The 23556-nt window shown below is 38.5% G+C and overlaps 1 protein-coding gene across 4 annotated transcripts in view; it reads left to right on the plus strand.

Annotated features, from left to right (window-relative positions):
* F5 (coagulation factor V) overlaps positions 1-22921 on the plus strand; it is a 65600-nt gene extending 42679 nt beyond the window's left edge. For all 4 annotated transcript variants that reach the window (XM_045547413.1, XM_045547416.1, XM_045547414.1 and 1 more), the window contains 12 exons: positions 2399-2573; positions 4169-4405; positions 5355-5565; positions 7032-7211; positions 9124-9240; positions 10395-10466; positions 11412-11515; positions 11960-12115; positions 14348-14492; positions 17236-17387; positions 21000-21182; positions 22495-22921. In XM_045547413.1, the coding sequence (XP_045403369.1) occupies positions 2399-2573; positions 4169-4405; positions 5355-5565; positions 7032-7211; positions 9124-9240; positions 10395-10466; positions 11412-11515; positions 11960-12115; positions 14348-14492; positions 17236-17387; positions 21000-21182; positions 22495-22641 (1879 nt within the window). In that variant the 3' untranslated portion in view covers positions 22642-22921. The remainder of the gene's footprint in view (positions 1-2398; positions 2574-4168; positions 4406-5354; positions 5566-7031; positions 7212-9123; positions 9241-10394; positions 10467-11411; positions 11516-11959; positions 12116-14347; positions 14493-17235; positions 17388-20999; positions 21183-22494) is intronic.
* The last annotated feature ends 635 nt before the right edge of the window (positions 22922-23556 follow it).

Consider the following 23556-nt stretch of genomic DNA (forward strand, 5'->3'; position numbering starts at 1 on the left):
TCCTTTCATTGCTTACCTCTTGTCTTTTTTGTAATAGCCATTCTAATGGATGTGAGTTGATCTCTCATTGTGATTTTAATTTGCATTTCTCTGATTATTAGTAATGTTGAGTGTTTTTTCATATACCTTTGGGCCTTTTGTATGTCTTCTTTTGAGAAATGTGTATTTCGGTCCTTTGCCCTTTTTTAATCAAGTTATTTGGTTTTTTTGCTATTGAGTTGAGTTCTTTATATTTCTGATGTAAAATCCTTATAAAATATGTGGTTTAATAATATTTTCTCCCATTCTATAAGTCTCTTCTTCACTCTATTAATTGTTTCCTTTGCTGTGCATAAACTTTTTAGTTTGACACACCCCATTTGTATGCTTTTACTTTTGTTACCTGTGCTTTTGGGGCCATATCCAAAAATATCTTTGTCCAGTCCAGTGTTAATAAGCTTGGGAAAAATGTCTTTAGCAAAAGCAAATTTGAGGAGAGTAGCTACTTTCAGGGTACAAAACACTCATCCATCCAGTGTCCTTCACAGGTGTGACCTTCTAATTCATCTGACCATCAGTCGTCACCTGATATCCTCAAGCTGTGGCACTGTCCTATTGCATGGCTTTGTTTGCCTTTGATGTTAAAATTTGCCATGTTAATATATGATTATATGTTTTCATTCATTTATGTGTTTGACAAAAATTGAGTAAGTGTTTACTATGTGCCAGAAAATATGCCAAGCACTGAAGAAAGTATTGTGAACAAACTAGGCACAATAGCTGACCTCATAGGACTTATAACCTAGTGAAAGAATCAGATATTAATAATCTCAAATAAATTATATATAATTTGCTATATATACCATAGGAATACTATAAGAATTTACTATATATACTACTACTATAGACATATAAGGAATGATATAGAGAAACTTGACCTAGTCTAAAGGATCATAGGAAGACATATGTAAGAAATGATATTTGAGCTGGGAGTTGAAAGATATTTACTGGCTTGAAGTTTTTTCTCTTACATATTCATTCATTTGGCCATCATGTATTTATTGAAGACCTTCTCTAGATATTATTAGGTCATTAAATATGAAATGTCTGATTTTGAATCACAAATTTAGTTTATTATATCTCAAACAAGAAGCGGTACAATTAATCAAAGTATGCACCTAAACTCTCAGCACAGTTTTGCCATCTTAATGGTAGCTTGTTTATGCCAGCAGCAAAGAAGCCTGCACAGCGAGTGGCAATGAATTCGCCAAAGGCATTTTCCACAGCTTATTGAGAATTGAATATTTTTGCTTGCAAGAAGTGGTCCAAAGCCTGGAAGAAGTGGTAGTCAGTTGGTGCAAGGTCTGGTGAATATGGTGGATGCCAGAGTTTCCAAGTCCACCTTCTGTAATTTGAGCAGTGTTGGTTTTTGTACCATGGGGTCTTACAAGAGGATTGGCCTGTTCTCTATTGACCAATCTCGGCTGCTTAATCACAAGCATCATCATCATTTCATCCAATTGGTTGCAGTAGACATCTGCTGTGATTGATTGACCAGTTTTTGTGAAGCTGTAGTGAATAATACCAGCACTGGACCACCAATCAGACACCAGTAGCTTTTTTTGATGACCATTTGGATTTGGACTGTGTTTCAGCACTTCATCTTTATCCAACCATTGTGCCGAATGCTTGCGATTGTCAAAAAGAATCCATTTTTCATCACATGTAACAGTACAGTGCAGAAATGGTTCACCTTTGTGTCATGACAGCAAAGAAAGGCAAGCTTCCCTCCTCATTTAATTCATGCAGAAATCATCTATCCAGCTTACTTACCTTGATGATTTGTTTCAAATGGTCCAATATTGTTGGAATAGGAATGTCAAACCTTCCTGCTAATTCATATTTAGGTTGAGATGGATTTGCTTCTACTTTCAGCTCATCGTTATCCACTTTGGTCTCAGGTTGCCCACATGGCTCATTTTCAAGGTTAAAATCACCAGAATGGAACTTCTCAAACTGTCTATGTACTGCGCGTTCATTAGCTATAGCCCTCCCAAACACTTCGTTGACATTTGGGGCTGTCTGAGCTGCATTGGTTCCACAACAGAACTCATATTAGAAAATAACATGAATTTTTGACTTATCCATGGTTTCACAAAAATTGTTCTAAAAAAATTTGAAAGATAATCACACCAAAACATGCATTTGAAAGACTGAGGATGTAACTTCACAATAAAAATAAAACAAGGGTCAAAGTGAAATGTCAGATGTATCAACTGTCAAACTTAGTACTTAAGGAAATCAGACATTTCATGCTTAATAACCTAATAACCTATATATTTAGAAACAGAGATAATTTTCTAAATTCTTTGAACAGTCTTTAATTTCTTCTTTTAAACAAATGCTATTGTTATTTCAGTGAAATGGATAATGAAGACACTGATGATATTCCAGAGGGTGCCATATACAAAAAAGTAGTTTTTCGAAAGTACCTTGACAGCACTTTTACCAAACGTGATCCTCAGGGAGAGTATGAGGAGCATCTTGGCATTCTTGGTCCTGTTATTAGAGCCGAAGTGGATGACGTCATCCAAGTAAGTCATCTTTTGGGAACACTTCTAAGATCATCAGAGGAATTTTCACAAGCACCAGAAGGTTGTAAAGATGAAGGTGGCAAAAGAACTATGGGTGATTTATTCCTTTTCCAGGATTAATAAATAATTACATTTCTTTTCATAGACTCCTTCCCAAGCAATTTGGAAATTTTGGAAATTTTAAGCAAAGAAAAGTGGTCTCATAATTTTTTTAAGTGCTGAAAACTGTATAATCTTGGGAAAATCACAGTTATTTTTATCTAAAGCTAACATTACTATGTAAAGTTAACACAGAAAATTAATATATTCAGGAGCACTTCAATTGAGTTTCATAGTAGTGGTGGTGGTGGCAGTAGTAGTGGGGGTAGTAATAGCAATTTAGAAATATCTCCTGGTGTTCTTAAAAGATAGTGAAGTTAAAGAAAATTAGTAAGGGAAGTAAAAGTTTGTCCATGCCCTCCAAAAGTGAGCAGGTTTCCTAAGGGTTTTCCCAGTCTTGGTCATTTCTTTCAAAATCCTGTGTCCAGTTTCAGATCTACAGCTGCTTTTTATAACAAAGTTTATTTCCCCATCCTTTCTAGCCTCTCACTTACAAAAAAAGGAAAGAACTGGAATCCAGAGTAAATTATTGTAGATCCAAACACATAATCTAATTTACCTATTTTAAGCATTCACCAAATTTTCAGTGAACATTTGCTCTTTTTAAAAAGACAAATAGGTGCATAGGGATATGAGAATCTTAATTATTCTAGATGTTCCATGAAGATATCGGAGGCAATAATCTCTCTTAAGATTAGGGAGTCTTTAATCACTAGAAGTTATATTAATAGAGAAGATGAGGAGGAGCTTCGTGGGTCTGACTCTCCTCGGGCGGCATTGAAGGTCCTCTGCCATCTGGCCCCCACCTGGTCCTTTTCCAGCTTCATTTCTCACCAGGTTCCACCCACCCCTGTGTGTTCCACAGTCCAGCCATACCCAGATCCTTGCTGTCCCCCAAACTCTTCCTTTACTCCTCTCCTTACAGGCATGTTTCTGCCCGTTCAGGAGCCTGAAATGTCTTTCTCCTCTTTCTCCACTGCTGAGCTCCTGTTCATTCCACAAGGACCAATTCTGTTTCCCCCGAGAACTTTCCTAAATTGTTCCAACCTCTCACAGACATTCCACGAAATTGCTCCTCCACGGCATTCTCATCTCAACGCATTCTTACTTTGTGTGTAGCACCTATTGTCTCCGGATTTGTAGCTGGATTTACATGTATATGTCTCTCTTCACCAGTAGCTTGAAAGCTTTTTGAGCAAGAACCACGCCTCTTTCATCTTCACATCTCCAGCACCTATCACTGTTATTTCATGTCATCCTGGAGCCTAAGAACAAACATGCTGTAGTGTTTCTGGGGTAAACTACTTGGGCCCGATCTCACAGGATGGTTGTGAAAATTAAATGAAATAATATACACGAGTTATTTTGTGATTGTCAGCACTCAATATATCTTAGCTCTGATTTCACAACCATCCACTTTGGCCTATAATGCTGACATTTTGAGGTTTAGATTTTTGTTAAGCTTGAGTATATTTGTGGATCATTCCTTTTCCTAGGTTCGTTTTAAAAATTTAGCTTCCAGACCATATTCTCTTCATGCTCACGGACTTTCCTATGAAAAATCATCAGAGGGAAAGACTTATGAAGACGACTCTCCTGAATGGTTTAAGGAAGATAATGCTGTCCCACCAAACAGCAGTTACACATACGTGTGGCACGCCACTGATCGATCGGGGCCAGAAAGCCCTGGCTCCGCCTGCCGGGCTTGGGCCTACTACTCAGCTGTGAACCCGGTAGGCACTTCCATCGATAGTGTTTGTCATTCCCCTGACTTTATAAACTGAGTCCACCAAATGGAAGGATTGGGGCTATTTCCTGTTAAATATCTGTCTTGCTTTTCATGAGGAATGTGTGGGTTGTGAACAACAGTCTGCAGTTACTGTAACCAGGGACTCTCCATGCAGCTCTTCAGATGACAGAAAGAGAGAGAGAGAGAAAGAGAGAGAGACATTTATTCAGTGGAGAAGAGGGAGAATCCCTTAAATGGTTGGCCCCAAGTTAGAGTGCCTGCATTTACAGAGGAAGACATTTATTTGCAATTTTCCTTCTTAATGAAAGAATTGCAAAGTCAAGACTCCTTTGTCTATCATGCCACAATATATATATACTTCAATATGTTGTGAATATATACAGTAAAATACATACAATTTTATATGTCAATTTTTTAAAAAGACTCCTTCATTTAAGGCATAGTAGAAAGATCACAGACTTAGATCTAAAGTTCTACCCTGTCACTTATTGCATGACCCTAGAAAAATCATTTGACCTCTCTCAGCCTTAGTTTCCAAAGTTATAAATGAGATAATAGTGCATAGCATGTAGTAAGCACTTGGTAAATATTTATTCAATGAATGAGTTTATATTTATCATATGAAATTATCAGGATTAAATGAGATACTATAGGCAAAGCATTTAATATAGTAGATGCTCAATAAATAGTATCCATTATATTATCAATATTACCATCATCATTATTGGGATAAAAGATCAGTCAGAGGAAGGGAATATGAATGCAACAGAATTAGATGATAAATATCCAGGCTTATTAAGCTATTCCTTTATAAAATTCAAATTCAGAGCTTATAAGAAAGTTTCCTTTTCTGTATAATCAGTGATTGTCAGAGAGCAAAGAAAATCCTGAGAAAGGGAGAATACATGCAATTTACTCTTCCTGCCTTCCAGGAAAAAGATATCCACTCGGGCTTGATAGGGCCCCTTCTGATCTGCCATAAAGGAACACTTCATAAGGAGAGCAACATGCCCATGGACATGAGAGAATTTGTCTTACTTTTTATGGTCTTTGATGAAAAGAAGAGCTGGTACTATGAAAAGAAGTCCAAAAGGTCTTGGAGACTTGCATCCTCAGAAGTAAAAAACTCCCATGAGTTTCATGGTATTTTCCTCTGACTTTGATCTAATCTCTGAACTAAATCACACTGGGTCATGGTGATTCCTGCCCTTAGATATTCACAAGATTAGACATGAGATGCTTCTGAGGAACCAGGGGCTACAAGTAAAACCAGCTCCCTAACATCTCAGAGGGCTGACATAACCTGGCAGGGGACACTGCAGGTGAAGGAGAATAGAGAGAGTCTGAAAGGTAGCACACAGTGGCTACTGCAAAACAAACCAGCAAACAAAAGAAGCCAGTGTGCCTCAGGCGGTAACAGATATTGAAAAGGAAGTAACATTATTCTGCAGTTTTAAAAGTTAATAAACCTATTTCTTGATCGCTAAAGGAGTAGTGTTTGTATAGAGGAAATGATCACCCATGTGTCTTTTCTAAAATAAGCATGACTCTAACAGTTCTAGCTCTTAGTAGCTACCAGGTGGCTCCAAAGCACATGAGAACAAAATGAGATAGGAAACTAGGTAGCCAGGCAGTGGGAGGATAGTGGCAAGAGAGCATTTGGTGGTCACACTGGGGAAAGTATGCCTACTCAGAAATCCATCCCAGATGTGGCCTGTAAATTGGAAACTGAAACAGTAACCAAGATGAGGGGTACAAGCCGGTGTTATCAGTATGTAGATAGGTGTTCCCATACCTGATATAATTTTAAGGGTGCCCAAATGATCTAAACTCTTCCCCTTCCAAAAATTCACTTGTCTGGTTCCTGAAATTCCACAGCAGGATTTAACTTAAGAAGGAATTAAAAAAACTTCTCTCATTTTAGCTCCAGTTAAACGCTTGGTAGCACTAAGCTTTATCATTAAAGTTTTGTGTTACATTTCTTCAATGATCAAGTATATCAGGTACCTTTTTATAAAGCCCACATATTTCACTAAGGCGACAGTGGTAAAACCTGGGAATCCTAGACATCTAAGCTGGGAAGGGGGCAGAGGAGCTATCATATCAATCAGAGAATAAACGTGACTCACTATGGTTGGTGCGTACACCAAAGATAAATGCCAACTTCCTAATTTTGCCTGGAACGATCTCTGAATGTAGGAGGCCTTAGGGTGACATGCTGGACATCTCTTTACTTACTCTAACCCCTGGAGTTTGCTCTGTCTGCCTATATTAGTTCTTATTTTTTTGTAGCAAAGGAAAATTCAGACCATTAATGGGAACAATAAATGAGTAAAGCACAGAGTCTGGGGAAAAGAGCGATGAATGACTTAGAAAGGGAGCTCACCTGCACCTCTACTATAGGCTGGTGGGAGTGACATGAGAAGGGCTGGTGGTTCTGCTTCAGCCTCTCACCGATATGACATCTAGTAGGGCCCTTTCTATCCTGGGCGGGCCCGGGAATGCGGAGAAATGAGGAAGACTGGCAGTGAGTGGGTTGCACCATGTTTCCTTACCAGCCAACCTGATGTATACAGGTTTTGAATTGGTTGTATCTCTCTATCTTTCAGCCATTAATGGGATGATCTACAACTTGCCTGGCCTGAGAATGTTCGAGCAAGAGTGGGTGAGGTTCCACCTGCTGAATGTGGGCGGCTCCCAAGACATTCACGTGGTTCACTTCCATGGGCAGACCTTGCTGGAAAATGGCCATCAACAGCACCAGTTAGGGGTCTGGCCCCTTCTGCCTGGTAAATAGTGGGTGATGGAAAAAGGTTACTGCTAAGAAAGACCAGGAGAAGGCAATCTGAGCATCTGTAACTCTACCTCGTTCCCTCCTCGTGCATTGTCCTTCTACGGGATCAGAACACAAGCTTCTGGCACAAAGCCTAGGCAAAGCTATATGCCAAAACTGTATACAGAGCACAAAAACATCACCTAGCGTGTGTGCTGTTTGCAGTACCACACAGGATAAATGTGTGGCCCAACTTGGTTCTATAGAGATGCTATGCTGTATGCAGGCCAAGCCACTATTTGTCACAAAGATCAGATCTCAACAGGTGACGCAATGAATCTCACAGGTCTCAGGCAGCTGAGGCTATCTCTGTCAGGAGCGAGATTAGAAACTTATTAGGATTTCCAAATTCTTGAATTCTACTCCTGGCTCTATCACCCTAATAATATCTTTGAGCAAGTGACCATGGGAATCATAGTCTTAAACTGACTCATAAGGCTGTTTGAAGAGGAAAGAAAAAATTTTTTTAAAGGATACAAAAAGCTTTGTATAAAAGCTAAATAAGAACAAAAGTATTTAGAGCTTTTCATGTGCAAAATGATAAGTATAGATTTAAACGAACTACAATCATCAGAAAAAATGTTTATGTGGCAATGAGTTGTTTGTAGATCTCCCTGCTTGTGTAATAGGTGTGTGAGTGCCAGATGCCAGATTCTCAAGCTTCAGTGGGCATCATAAAATCCTAGGAAGCAGGTTCAAATGCAGATGCAAAAGCAGAGATTTTGTTCTCAGAGACTTTAATGTAGATATTGGACAGAATTCCCAGGAGTCTGCATTTTTTAACAAGCAGCCTCCTTTCCACAAATGCTGCTTGATCATCTAGCGAAGGCCACCCCTTGACAGGACTTTGGGTGGGGAAGTCATCCTGTGAGCCTGCCTTAGGTGTAGGCACAGAAGTTAAAACCGGCCTAGTTTGGTTAAAGGAAGGGAAGAAGAGGGTTCTTGTTGGTTTACACATGCCAGTGATTCACTAATACATCTAGAGGGACCCACGCTATTAAGATCAGAGAGAGAGAGGATTAGGGCAACCTTACTCCTTATCTTTTTACCAAGTATTAGCAGATCAGCTGTCCTTCCCATGAGCCTGCAAAATAAACTGAGAAGCTGGGACTGGCTGTTCGATCTAAATATCCAAACCTAAATATTTGCGTTGGAGAGAGGAAAACTGGAGATCTTTTTTCAGTGTGTTGAAGGGGATGACCATCATCTATTAATTTTCACCCACAATCTTGGAAACGGTCACAAATTATAGTTAACAAAATTTAAATGTTAACTGGCAGAGTGTAATATTAAATACCAGAATGGACAATCAGAGGTTTTAGAAATCTCATTCTTTCAGTGATTTTCTGAAACAATCTATGCAAATCTTTATCCAAATCTGTAAGAGCTTTACAGAAAAGTCAAAAACATAGAGGAAGAGTGTTTTATCTTGATTTTCTCATATTAAAAAAACAGAAAAAAGCAAAATGAAGAGAGAGAAAGGAAACATGTACAAGAGGTTAGAGACCCAATGATGAATCATTCAAGATCACTCTGATACTTAGGACTGTGAAGCTGTACTATGTATGAGTTAACTTGTGACATATTTAGATAAGTGAAAGTTTCTTTCTAGTGAGGTGTGGTAGTGATTTTTTTTAAAATCCTAGGGCAATTGATTTTTAGTAATCTGTGTGTGTATATTGCTGTTGTTGTTTTGTTTTTATCTGTTATACCTGTAGTCTTACCTAAACAGACATGGATAACTAACTCTTAAATTCTATTGTAAAGCCTCTTGTGAAACAGGGATTTTAAGATTCTTGGAGAGCTATCAGCCACAATGTTAACTTGTTACGCTCTGGGTGTGTAATGTCCTTAACTCTCTATTTCAGGTGCATTTAAAACTCTTGAAATGAAGCCATCAAAACCTGGTTGGTGGCTCCTAAACACAGAGGTTGGAGAAAACCAGAAAGCAGGGATGCAAACACCATTTCTTGTCATAGACAAAGGTATCACTCAATAGTCATGTGATTTTTTTTTTTTTTAGCAGGAGAGTGCCTATTACTAGAATATTACCAATTTTTAGATTGCAAATATTCAACTGTGAGAACTCTGATGTGATAAAGGCATAATCTGTAGCCATAGTTGCTTTTATCCTGGCCCCTGGTCTGATTGTACTGAAAACACATCATGCAGATCAAACGCATTCCTCTTAATTGGGAAACCAATGTAGAGCATTCTTCATGATTTACAATCCCTGAGAAAGTGGATGTAAGAAATTTTATAGGTTCCTAGGGTAGAGGAGGGAAAGGTAACAGGAATTCAACAATGACTGACATAGTCACTAAACTTGTCATTTCAGTATTCAAGTATTCAAGAAACAATGTTTCCATCCATTACTCATTTTTTTTTTAAAGAGATGGGGTCTGACTCTGCTGCCCAGCCTGAAGTGCAGTGGTCCAATCATGGGTCACTGTAACCTTAAACTCCTGAGCTCAAGAGATCCTCCTGCCTTGGCCTCCTAAGTAGCTGGGACTACAGGCATGAGCCACCATGCTTGGCTAACTTTTTTATTTTTTGTAGAGACAGGGTCTCACTATGTTCCCAGGCTGGTCTTGAACTCCTGGCCTCAAGCAACCCTCACACCTCAGCCTCCCAAAGTGCTAAGATTACAGATGTGAGCCACCATGCCCAGCCCATCTATCCATTCATTAAGGCTTTACTAAGCACCTGTTGAGTACCAAGCACTGTGCCCAACATCCAGGTAGCACAGAGGCTGGTATCCCTTCCTTGATCAATATACAAATAACTTTGTAACTTCCAGGAAAACTTTTGAGAACACAGTCTCATGAGGGATAGTACTTACTTAACATTGTGAAATAGCTTATTTTAAGATAAAAGCAGATGGAAATCACTGTAAAAACCAATTGTATTTCAGGATTTCAGTTGCTTTCCTCCAGGATGTCATTATTTCTATTAAAGCACTGGTCTTGCTAGGGCATTTACCATTTTATGATAAGACATGCTTAAGTCAGTGTCATACAAGGTAGGGAAAAATATCTAATTACTGACCCATCAGAGATATAATATCTAGCCATGGAGCTTTTACTTTGTAAGCAAAAATTTTATAAGCAAAAATTATTCATTTTTCTGTTTTTCATAGAATGTAAGATGCCAATGGGACTAAGCACTGGTATCATATCTGATACACAGATCAAGGCTTCTGGGCATCTGGGTAAGTTATAGCACCATATCCTGTGAATGGCATCCTCTACAATTGTGCAGTACATAACCTGTGAAACTATACATGACAACCCTGCCTATGGGCCAGTTCTTCTCTACAGGCATTTCTCTACCACAATATAGTGAAGCAATTCCATTTGGGGTGATCATTTGGTAGAGGAAGGAACACTATGGCAGGATCTAAAAGCCTGTTAGCATACTCTTATCACCACCACCCACTCTGGTATATAATGTTCCCAGTGTCTCTTCTAGGGAAAGCCAGGAGCTAAAGTTTATTGGTATCTCTACATAGGCAGTAGGGATTTGGCAAGAAGTAGATAGCTTACTCTTATGACCGTGTGCCCATTCCTAAAACTCTTCGCATTCATCTTTTATGGGTTTTATTGCACATATAACATTCCAGCCAGATTTACAGGGTCTTAACAGCCAGGCAAATACAGTCCCCATTAGTATGGCCCTTTGCCTGTGCCAACCATTCATTTATTCAAGAAACTTTGTTGATCACCCACTATGTGTCAGGAACTCCTCCTAAGTTTCCTCATTCTGCCTCAAAGCCTTTCCCAAGATCAGGAGGTCATGATAAGAGGATCATGAGCCATGGGAAACTCCCATGGCTCATGATCCTCTTCCATGTGTTCCTGTGAGGCAGGCATATTCGCAGCAGACACATCAACATGACTGAGAAAAGACAAACACCTCTCATGTGCAAGAAAGCGGGTGGGTAGTGGCTGACAGCTGACCAAACACAGATCTGAAGCCAAGAGCTCATCAAGGACTGGCTCAGCAGCTAAGGCCCATGTCAACTGCCTCATCTCCTAACTGCAACACAGGTCCTCCAGGGATCTGGTCTTCCCCTTGATCAAACTCATTTGAGAAATTGCTAATTGTTTGGGTTTTCTTAAATTCAGGATAATTTTTTTTCTTCCTTTATATTTAGGGTATTGGGAGCCTAGATTGGCAAGATTAAACAACATTGGATCATATAATGCTTGGAGTGTAGAAAAACCTGCAACAGAATCTGGCTCTAACCCTTGGATCCAGGTATGTCTTAATAGCCTGATAATATTTACTGCTATTGTAATAAAAATGACAATGATTTAGTAATTTCTTCTTGTTGTTCTTGTAATATTGTTAAGGGAAATAGCAATTGCTAGGTGCTAGGGACTATTCTACATACTTTACAGCCTCAAAATCATCCCTCTGAGATTAGTTCTAGTAATATACCCTTTTATAGATGAAAAAAACTGAGGCAGAGAGATGCTAATCACCTTCCCAAAGTAACAAGCAGCTAGTTAGTGCTGGCACTGGGATTCAAGTCCAGGTACTCTGTATTCAAATATGGATTTCATTTAGTCACTTATCAGTTTGCTAAGACCTTAGGTGCTGGTTCTTTAGTTCTAAAGAAAATTAATTGTATAATTCATTAGGACAGTATGTGACTCATAGACAAGAACTGTTGTGTTTACTGGCTTTGTTGTATTGCAGGTGGACATGCAAAAGGAAGTTGTAATCACAGGGATCCAGACCCAAGGTGCCAAACACTACCTGAAGTCCCTGTATACTGCAGAGTTCAATGTGGCCTACAGTTCTGACCACACCAACTGGCAGATCTTCAAAGGGAACAGCACAAGGAATGTGATGGTTTGTGTGCATGTTTCTATCTGAATCTCAAGACTCAGTCTGGGGTTATTATGACTATATCTAATAGCCGTCTTTAAAAAAAATAAAAACTTTTCTGGGTATTAGAAATGCGAATGGCTTTCTAAGGGTCTTATGGAGAAAAGTGCTAATATGATGGGTCTATGCATCACAAATTAAAGAGATAAGCGGGATTACTGAAAATTCAAAACCCTACAACATTTGAAAAACATCACTTTATCATCAAACAAAAAATACTCAGACTTCTCGGATTGGCAGATGGTGCACAGCAGAGTAGAGTATCTGGTCTTATGCCTTAAGGAGCTTGTGCTAAAAACTGGTTACCAAGAGCTTTGATTTCACTATTACATTCTATTTTGTTCTTTATTTCAGTGTACCTGAAGGAAATAGTAGTGTTAATGCCAATAATACCCTGAGGCAGTGTGATTCTCAGACTTTTTGGGGGTCCATGCCTGAGGAATGACATTCCCCTGCTGGATCTTCCTTTGGCTCAGCCAGGAGGCCTAACTCTCCCCATCTTCCCTAAACTCCCTTCCCCCAAAGAAAGCTATCTAAGTGCAAGGGATCTATCTGCCATTGAATCTGTTTCAATTTTTATTTTATGCAAATCATTTACTATTATCCACATTATAATTTAGTTATTTCTAATAAATTTATAATATATCTTAGAACAAATCATGCAAAATCTTAAATCATGGTTCTTACTAATTAGTATTTGGAATGAGAACGCAGATTGCAATTGAGTCCATAGCTCAAAGTTTTTTGCATTTATATTCATGGGAGATACTGGTATGTAGTTTTATTCTTTTGGACTGTCTTTTTCTGGTTTTGATACTACAGTAATACTAGCTTCATAAAATAAATTGGTAAACATGCTCTTCTATTCTACATTCTGGAAGAGAATGTCTAGAATTGGTATTAGTTCTTCTAACATTTGGTAGAAATTGCCAGTGAAGCCATCTGGGCCTGGAGATTTCTTTGGAGGAAGTTTTTCAATTACAAATTTAATTTTTTTTAATGGTTACAGGGCTATGCAAATTATCTATTTCATATTGGGTGAGTTGGGATATTTTGTATATTTCAATAAATCAGTCCATTTCCTCTAAGTTGTTAAATTTGTGTGTGGAGTTGTTTGTAGCATTCCCTTATTGTCCTTTTGATGTGTACAGGGATGTTGCCTGTTTCATCTCTGATAATGTAATTTGCACCCCCTCTTTTTTTGTCAGTCTTGCTGGAGATTTGTCCATTTGTTTATCTTCTCACAGACCCAGCTTTTTCATTGATTTTTTGTTCTCTATTGTTTTTTCTGTTTTCAATCTTACTGGTATCTGTCCTTATAGTCTGTGTTAGCTGGCTTTTCTACCACTGCTCTGGTAGGGAAAGAGACAGGGCACAGCCTGGTTACTGCCAGGTGGCAGTCAAAGTCCAGATTCCCACTCCCTTGACACCTTAGAGGCAATTGCTCCTCTTTGCTAATGGGTGGGGGATGGGAGTTCCCCATGTGGCCTCCACTGGTACTGCAGGGGAAGGAGCTTCATTAAGGGCTGGAGGGGATGAGAGTCCTGGGTCCCTGTGTGGCATTTGCTGACACAACCCCAATGAGGGTGTCGGGATGCCACTTTAGTCTCATGAACATAGAAGTCTAGGCTCCCCGCTCAGCCTCTGCTGCTGTGGGTGGAGGAGGGCCAACAGGCTTGGGTGGTGTTTGGCTGAAGTAGGGAAGTTATTGTCTCAAAAGCTTTCTGTCTTGCTAAGGCTGCCCTTACCTGGTCCTTTGGCTACAGAAAGCAGGCTTTTGTTGGGGCTTTTTCTGTCTGTACCCATTGGTATTTCCAGGTTGCTGCCTTCTTCATCTCTAAGTCTGGGATAGATGAGGCAAAGCAAAAAACAAGAAACACCCAGGGAACTCACCACTGTCTTGTTCCTTCTAAGAACCCTAGTCAGTCTGCCTTCTTCTCTCCTTTCAGAGTCTTCTTATGTTTCTTTTAGGTATACTGTCCAGGGTTTTTAGATGTACTTAGCAGGAGAAATAGGACAAACTACATCTATACCATCTTCTTAAAATTATCCCCAATTATATTTTCAGACCAAATTGATTTGGTTCAGGCCCCATGAAAACTTAATATCACAATATTAAACTCTAGATTAAAATTTTACTATAAAATCACTTTATTGAGAATTGTTACATGACTAAGCTTTCTTCTTTTCTTCTAGTATTTTGATGGCAATTCAGATGCATCTTCAATAAAAGAGAATCAGTTTGACCCACCTATTGTGGCTAGATATATTAGGATCTCTCCAACTAGATCCTATAACAGACCTACCCTTCGATTGGAACTGCAAGGTTGTGAAGTGAATGGTAAGGAAGAAAGATGTGTTATTTTCTCACTGCCACTCAGAATTAAGATTTGGGAGGTGTGGGAGAATGAGTAGAATTTTTAGTTCTTTTCAATGACTTAGGCTCCTAGAAAAACCTTTGTAAAATGCAGGTTCCATTCAAGTAAACTCTCAGTTGCTGGGAGCTAGCTACTCTCCCAGCAAAACAGGTCCCAGGCAGGATCATCACAAGAGATTTGGAAATAATAGAGACAGGGAAATAATAGAGACAGAGACAAAGTGTAATTTAAAGTAATGGATGAGTCAGGGGTCCTCCAGCATTCCTGTGAGCTGTGAGGCCCTGAGTGAAATCCCACATCAGTATTTATTATTACAGCAAGCAGTTGTCCTTGGTTAAAGAATATGTGTACAGTTCATTTGTTGAGGTTTCAAGGCTCCCCAAAGGTTTCAAGGGACCCTTACCTAATTCTGTCTACAAGAATAGACGGTCATGAAATTTTTCTAAGATAAACACATTAAGCCGAAAGTTAAGAATAGACCTAGCTGAGCATACAAATTAAAGATAAAAATGCATAAAGCAGGAACACTGAGTCTGTATACTAATCTAATCTATTTCTCTAAATACAGAGACATGTGGTCAGAAGTGAAGCAGGAATAGCCTTGAAGTTTAAGATAGTTCCAGCTGCACGTTGTCTGCTAGGCAGGCATTTCAATCAGCTTCTTAGCCTTGGGCCCAAACCGAGCTCTGCCTTGTAATAAGCTTTAGGCGATAGCTTGCACCTTCAAAGAAATGTTGCTTTGCAGACATCCTCTGAGAATGCCTCCCTTTGTTGCTAAACAGCCTCTAGTCTGTGAACTAACATGCCCACAGATTCCTTCAAGGGGCCAAACTCCTGAAACCTCTCATGTCTCTTAGCCCTGTTTCCCAACACTCCATATGATCTAGTGGCTCTAACAGCCAGAGGACAGGCACTACCTTTCTGAGCAATGCCTGGATGATATGGATGAACCACTATAACCCTCCAAGTAAAGGCTCTAATTTGGAATTACCTCCATCAGCCCATTTTCAATAAAAACTACCTGAGATTCAACCTAGGCTTGACTCTTCCAAAATCCTCCAGGTCACTCAGACTTAGTGTAATGAAAGTATCTAGCAACATTACTGGCATATATTTAGTGTTCAGTGAGTGTTTTTGAAATCTGAGTCTGCTTCCCGACTTCCTAAATCAAGACTGTACTCTATATTCTCTTTAGTACCCTATGTAGGTACTCAAATCTTTTCTATGTAAGCTGCAATATTTCAGGGGCTGTAATGTGACCCTTGGTATACATAAATCCAGGTAGTCATGAATGGTCATAATAAAATTCTGCCATATATAATAAGGATGTTTAAGAGTTTTATCAACTATTCTTCTTGGACTCTTAAAGCAATGCTTTTCAATATATTTCACTTCAAAGCACACATAAAAAATAGCATTCTCGGGTTAAAAAGGTAAGGTGATGGGGCTCACCTCAAGCCAGGTGGGGCTTGGTTTATCAAGGGCCCATCTGGCTTCTCAACATTTCTTTGTAGGGGGATCAATAAATAGGCACATCTGTTGGGGAGCTAGAGCACCTCGCCTCAGGGTGGAGAGAAGCAGCCATGACTCACAGTGGAGAAAGTAGCCGAACCTTGGAATCAATTTCTTATCAAAGCAGATATGAAAAGCATACATACCCTTGAAATTCATGAGAGATATGGATATGGGCATTTTGCCAATGCCCAGCTAGCAGTAAGTAGTATATAACATCTCCCATATAAAACACAAATCTTATACAGGCAGGAGCATGCCTTGAAAACAGTTCTATAAGTCACTGTTTTTTTGTTTGTTTGTTTCCCTATGGTATATGGTATAAATGACAGATGTGTTCAAATCATAGGCAAGCTACCCTAAAATGTGACATTCAACTCTTAATTTATTGAAAACATCTATTTTCTATACCAGAAACATTATTTTCTTCTTATTTCACTTTCTTGATACTTTTATAATTACCATTAGTAATAGGTGTTCTTTTTAGGGCCTTTTTTTCATGGAAAAAGTAAGGTATCACTTCAAGAAAATTTGTTCATGCTTTACTAGCAAGGACAAAGTGTCACAGAGGTGATGGGCAGTCAACTAGTCTTACTCACTAGCTATGTTTCTTATAGTCACAGGTGAGTCTTGCTGCCTATAAGGCTCAACTTACACCTTGGCAAAATTCCCAAGGGTATATAACATGAATTACCTTCCAAGGGTTGAAAAGGAAAATATTAAATGGTGACTACCAAGGGTCCATTATATCTTCTTTCTAGCTTTTTTTAAGAAGAAGAAACAGAGTATATTATATATATATACAAATATACATATATATATATATATATATATGGCTAGTTTAGGATTATTGTCTACTTCAAAGCATAGAAAGAAGGTTCCATTTAAATGTTTACAATGTGGTATTTGATGTCAGACTCTGGGCTCAAATTCAGTTTCTGATTCTTCTGGCTTTGTTACTTTAGGCAAGTTATTGTTTCTTGTTATATTTTGTTTTCTAATTTGTAAAATGGAGATATGAGCGTTAAATACTACATATAAAATCTAAAAAGTGTTTAGCACTTGGATTCAATAAATGTTTATTGTTGTGATCATTATTTTTGTTGTATTATTTCTTGTCTTCTCTGCAGTGCGAAATGCTATGTAGTGAATATTGATAGTGCATAATTAATTACATTACTTTTCTCTTGACAGGATGCTCCACACCACTGGGTATGGAAAGTGGAAAGATAGAAAACAAGCAAATCACAGCTTCCTCCTTTAAAAAATCTTGGTGGGGAGATTACTGGGAACCCTCCCGTGCCCGTCTTAATGCCCAGGGACGTGTGAATGCCTGGCAAGCCAAGGTGAAATATGCTCTATGCACGGAATTCTCTCAGCTCTCCAGAAGGAAACAAAGGCCCTCACTACAGGGAACATGGTGGGGGTGTGGGGCAGTGTCTAGGGAGCAGGAATATCATCTCGTATTTCTGCAGATTAAAATCCTAGGTCCAAGAATCTAGCATATCTGTTGACTTGATAACTTTAGCTCTAACTTTGGCTCACAAGAGTTATTATCTCTGTGATTCTTGGTCTAGCCTTGATTTAAACCAGGAGTGGTGAAATTTTTCTGCAAAGAGTCAGATAGTAAATATTTTAGGCTTTGTGGGCCATACATTCCCTGTCATAACTACTCAACTCTACCGTTGTCCAGAAAAGCAGCTATAAACAATATGTAAATGGACTAACATGGTTGTGTTCCAATAAAACTTTATTTGCAAAAAACAGGCAGTGGTCCAGATTTGGCCCACAGGCCATAGTTTGCCAACTCCTGATTTAGTCACTTTACATTAGTGATAAACAAATGATTTAGATTTGCAACATCATCTCTTATTTTTTCTTCACAATTTAGCCACATTTCATTTTCTTTCTTTCTTTCTTTCTTTCTTTCTTTCTTTCTTTCTTTCTTTCTTTCTTTCTTTCTTTCTTTCTTTCTTTCTTTCTTTCTTTCTCTTTCCTTCCTTCCTTCCTTCCTTCCTTCCTTCCTTCCTTCCTTCCTTCCTTCCTTCCTTCCTTCTTTCTTTCTTTCTTTCTTTCTTTATTTCTTTTTTTTGAGACAGAGTCTTACTCTCTTGCCTGGGCTAGAGTGCCGTGGCATCAGCCTAGCTCACGGCAACCTCAAACTCCTGGGCTCAAGCAATCCTCTTGTAGCTGGGACTACAGGCACGCACCACCATACCTGGCTAATTTTTTCTATTTTTAGTCATTTGGCTAATTTCTTTCTATTTTTAGTAGAGATGGGGTCTTGCTCTTGCTCAGGCTGGTCTCAAACTCCTGAGCTCAAGCAATCCTCCCACCGCGGCCTCCCAAGTGCTAGTATTACAGGCATGAGCCACTTCGCCCGACCAATATTTCATTTTCTTAAGAGTGCTATTTAAACTTTTTTATTTCCATTTCTAAAGAGCTTTGTGACATTCCTTGAAACAATTGGAGGCAAAGTGAGATGATCCAGGGTTATAAATCAGTGATCTAAGTTAAACACTTTCCAAAGAATTGTATTGCCCCTTATATTAGCCCATTAAGTATTTCAGATAACTTAATATTAGGGTAACTATCAACAGTTGACTCATTTTTGTTTCATTCTTCAACTAACCTGAGAAATCAGAATGGCATGGGTAACTTTACAATCCCGTCAGCCAACTAAATCTGAATTGCATACTGCCTCCTTCCCTTAAGACACCTACACTAGGCCGGGAGCAGTGGCTCACGCCTGTAATCCTAGCACTCTGGGAGGCCAAGGCGGAAAGATTGCTGTAGGTCAGGCGTTCGAGACCAGCCTGAGCAAGAGCAAGACCCCATCTCTACTAAAAATAGAAAGAGATTATCTGGACAACTAAAACTATATATAGAAAAAATTAGCCAGGCATGGTGGCGCATGCCTGTAGTCCCAGCTACTTGGGAGGCTGAGGCAGAAGGTTTGCTTGAGCCCGGGAGTTTGAGGTTGCTGTGAGCTAGACTGATGCCACGGCACTCTAGCCTGGGCAACAGAGTGAGACTCTGCCTCAAAAAAGAAAAAAAAGAAAGAAAAAGACACCTACATTCTGATTCCCTGACTTTCTATAGAATTCCAGGACCTATCTTTAAAGTAGACCACTAGAAAGTAAAAAAGATTTGTGGTGCTAATGGGGTAAAAAGGAAAGCTTGGACCCCACACAGATAGTTTTGAGAACCAATGTCTGTATCTCAAAACTCATTCTGGTCCATCACAGAATCACGAAATGTTCGAGTACCAACTAGCAATCCATCTGATCCAGACGTTTCCTTTGAAGTCTAAATACACAGGAGATTAAGTAATTTTAGCTTAGTCTGGTAGCAGAATCAGAACTGGAATCTTATTCTTCCAGTAAACAGGCCAATGGCTCCTTCCTCCATTTGAAGCAGCCCAAACACCTCATTTGTAATTTTGCAGAGGGGAAAACTGACACCTAGTTAAAATAATAAAAATAATAATGTTATATTGCAGTATGTTTATACACTTTATAACATCCAATGTTTTTCAGATGCTCTTTAGACCTGTTCATGGTTTAACCTTGTCACCACACCCTTTATTTTATAATCTTTAAAAATATTTGCTCTCCACATAATTTGCTCTTACTCTTTGCAATGTAATAAAGGCCCAAAGATGAAACGCCAATTTTAATGTTTAATGCTGTCATCTTAAATTTGGTATTCTGAGTTAGAAATATTTGTTTTGTTTAGCCTTCCATTTGCATGAAATATCTTTATAGGGTCTCTTCAGAGAGGCTGAAAATTGAAGCCAGACATATACAGGCACATATACTTATGTCTGTCTCTTTACAACTAAAGCATCTCTACCTCTTTTATGCCTACAAAAATCCTTTAGCTACCTACAAGGACTGTCTGGAAAGTATTCAACCACATAACTGTCCTTGTTGTATTAACAATGGCTGGATACTTTCCGGACAGCCCTTGTATACCTTGTATCACTGGTGCAACCTTGGTTTGAAGACACACTGAGACACCATCCAGATGTCATTAGAGGATATTACAGACTTAAATTTTCTACTACAACCATTTTAATTCAATTAATTTGCTTTAAAAATATATATGCTATGTGAAGATATACGTATGTGTATGCATTTATACACATACACTCATGCACGTATGGGTGACATTGAGAAACTACTCATTTCATATAGAAGTGAATGAAACTATGAGACATGATAAATCTCCCAAAGGTGAGAATTTGTCTCAGATTACTCCAAAACTCAGGTAGTCTTTCTGGTCTTCTTTCTCCAAGTACATATCATCAAACATGTGATTAGGCATTTTGTTAGGCCAGAGATAGGACAACTTCTGTGTACAAGCCACTACTATGGTTTTAACAGGTCTCTCAAATATCCCACTTATTTGAAATATCAGAAAAGAAGAAATTGGACTATTTCTGATATTCGACATTAGCAAGGGATAGAAAAGAGAAGTTAAGCTTTTCTAAAATAAATTAGAGAGACAATGCTATCCAAATCTTTCCCAGATAACCCTGCAGTAATATCATCATAGTATTTAAACAAACTTGCTTAAGAGAATACTTATAGATAATTTAGTACTTCAATAATTTTTCCAAATAAATTTATTCATTCAGTCAACAAGTATTTATTGAACACCAACTATGTGGCTTGCATTGTGGTGAATACCAGGGAGTGAAACTAAGTAAACCTCTCCCTCACGCAGTAAGGGATACAAACAACAAATAATTGTGTGCGGCGTATGAAATACTATAACAGAAATGCTGTGGCAAAAAACAAGAAATTGGAAGTTTCTAGGAGACAGTGAATCATAAGGAATGTGACAACAAAATCCTTCTGAGCTCTGTGCATTTCTGAGTATCTTGGTCTGAAAAAAAAAAAAGCAAAGGTTTTAACATCCTTCTTATCCATGTGTTTTTGTCATTTTCATAGGCAAACAACAACAAACAGTGGTTACAAATTGATCTACTCAAAATCAAGAAGATAACTGCGATGACAACGCAGGGCTGCAAGTCTCTGTCCTCTGAAATGTATGTGAAGAGCTACACCATCCACTACAGTGACCAGGGAGTGGAATGGAAACCTTACAGGCAGAAATCCGCCATGGTGGACAAGGTAAAGTGGCACTTTGGCAAAGAGAGAGCAATTTGAAAACTGTGCTATGATGACAATAACAATATCTTTCATTTGACAAATATGTACTCACCTGTACCACCTCTTTAAGTCTTCTAAATCCTAGTTCTTCAGGTGCCTGGTCTTGGGACAAGGACCATGCACATCACCTTTCTGCTTTGACAAAGCCTCCCATGAAATAGTTAGGACAAAACACTAGGGGATGTTGCAAAGCTTAATTAGCTCTAATTGAGAAAGATAGTGAAGGCATCCAGAAGGGGTTATGTGAAATAACACCATGTTGGCATTGCCTTACATATACTTGTTATTTGTGAACTGATCAAATCCAAGCCATAAATCTTTTTGCATCATATTGTTATTAAACAGAAAACAATTAGTATCCTTACTGATGAGGAGACTAGATTTTCTGCAAAATGAACTACTCCGTTACATTCCTAAATAATTCTACTTCCTAGTGTTGTGGTTAAAAAATACTACCAGAGGCAAAGCTAAGGCGATGTGCCTAGTATTCCAGGAATGAGAATTGTGCTAAAGGCAGTAGGAGAGGCACACAGAAGGAAACTGATATTTACTTAATTCTTATCAAATGCTCAGCACTTATCTCAGTTAATACATTTGAACCCAACTCTCACCTTTTTAAACTCCTGGGTTGTCTGTTTTGGTTTGTTTTATTTCTCACTATACCAGGTTGTCTTCATAACAGGCTGAGGGTCATTGTCATAAATAAATAGTGATTTTGCTTCTGTGGTGTGTAAATCCTGAGGAGCTTGCTGAGGATGGAGGAAAAAGAAACCCATAAAACAGTTAAGAATATAATGTATATGCCTAAGTAAGTAAATAAAAATGCATGGCCACATTTTAAATGTCGGTAATAGTTAACCATTTCTTGGTGGCCACTACCTTGTCATATGTTTACACTCATCTTTAAAATTTCTGTGAAGTAAAATTTTATTGTCCTCATTTTGTCTGAGGAGCTGGAGAATCAGGGAATATAAGTAATTTCTTCAAAGTCACATAGCTACAAAGGGGCTAAGGGCAGAGATGCTTGGCAGCTGCTCCACAGCGTCACGGCAGATTTCTTTATTGTTCTCTAACTTGGTTCAGATCCCTGGTGGGATGAAATCCCTCCAAGGGTCTATCTGGCATGTGATTTCATAAACTGACGACTATCTCTGGGATAGTTGTAAGTGTTCTTTGATGCCTTCTGTTTGAGCTGAAAGTATAAAAAATTATCTAAGATTTTCATACCCACTTATACTGTCATTAAATATTTTTCTTATTATTTTGCTTCTAGATTTTCGAAGGAAATAGTAATACCAAAGGACACGTGAAGAACATTTTCAACCCCCCAATCATTTCTAGGTTTATCCGCATCATTCCTAAAACATGGAATCAAAGTATTGCACTTCGCCTGGAACTCTTTGGCTGTGATATTTACTAGAATTGAATATTCATAAGCACAGGAAAGAATCTTTAAGACATCAAACCATTTAGAGCGAGCAATGTATTTTGTGACTATTTTAAATGTTAACAATTTCCTACTATTTCTCTTTTTTTTCTATTAAAGAATAAAATTTTATAAGAAACTTCTATAACTCCTTGCTACCATTAAGTGAGATGGTGGCTATATTTCTCCATTAATTTGAATATAGATGGGAAAATATCAAGAACCAACAAGAAAATGACTTATCTTTCACAATGATTAAAAATGCCTTAACATGCTTCATTATAGCTCTTTTAAATCCTATACACATTAATAAAATAGGTACTTTTGAAAACCATTTATAGACCTGGATAACTTTTATTCCTACATTTTGCTTTAAAAGAATTATGATTTAAGAGCAAAGGAAACAAAGACAATACTTTTAAATGCTTTTTCTTGACAGTGGAGAGAAAAACAATCTTACCATATGAAATAAGTGCCTAAAATGCCCTGTCTTTCCTTGATGGCAATGATTCTTCTGACTCTCCATGAGTAAAGAAACAGGCAAGCACATTTTCAGCAGTGCCATTGAAGTTGTGAATCTATCCTGGTCCCCCTTGGGACTGATTGCACAAATTTATGTTCAAGGTTAGTGGTCATTAGATGTGGAACAGAACCAAAATAACCAAGGGAGAACTGAACATGTAACGTTGGCTTCATTCTAGTTGGCACTACATAGCATGCAGTTCACCTAAGGGAAAGCTAAATACATGTAAAACAGAACACTGGAACTTTTGGTCCAAATGTAGAGCCATTCCTGCTAGAACAGCCCCCCAGCCAAACTGGGAAGCAGGTGAAGTTTGCTTTCAGTGCCCTTCTCTCTGAGGCCTCAACCTCCTCCTCTCTCTTCCCCCAGCAACGTCCCCTTTCATC

The sequence above is a fragment of the Lemur catta genome, chromosome 3, assembly GCF_020740605.2.
Source record: "Lemur catta isolate mLemCat1 chromosome 3, mLemCat1.pri, whole genome shotgun sequence".
Taxonomy (NCBI): Eukaryota; Metazoa; Chordata; class Mammalia; order Primates; family Lemuridae; genus Lemur; species Lemur catta.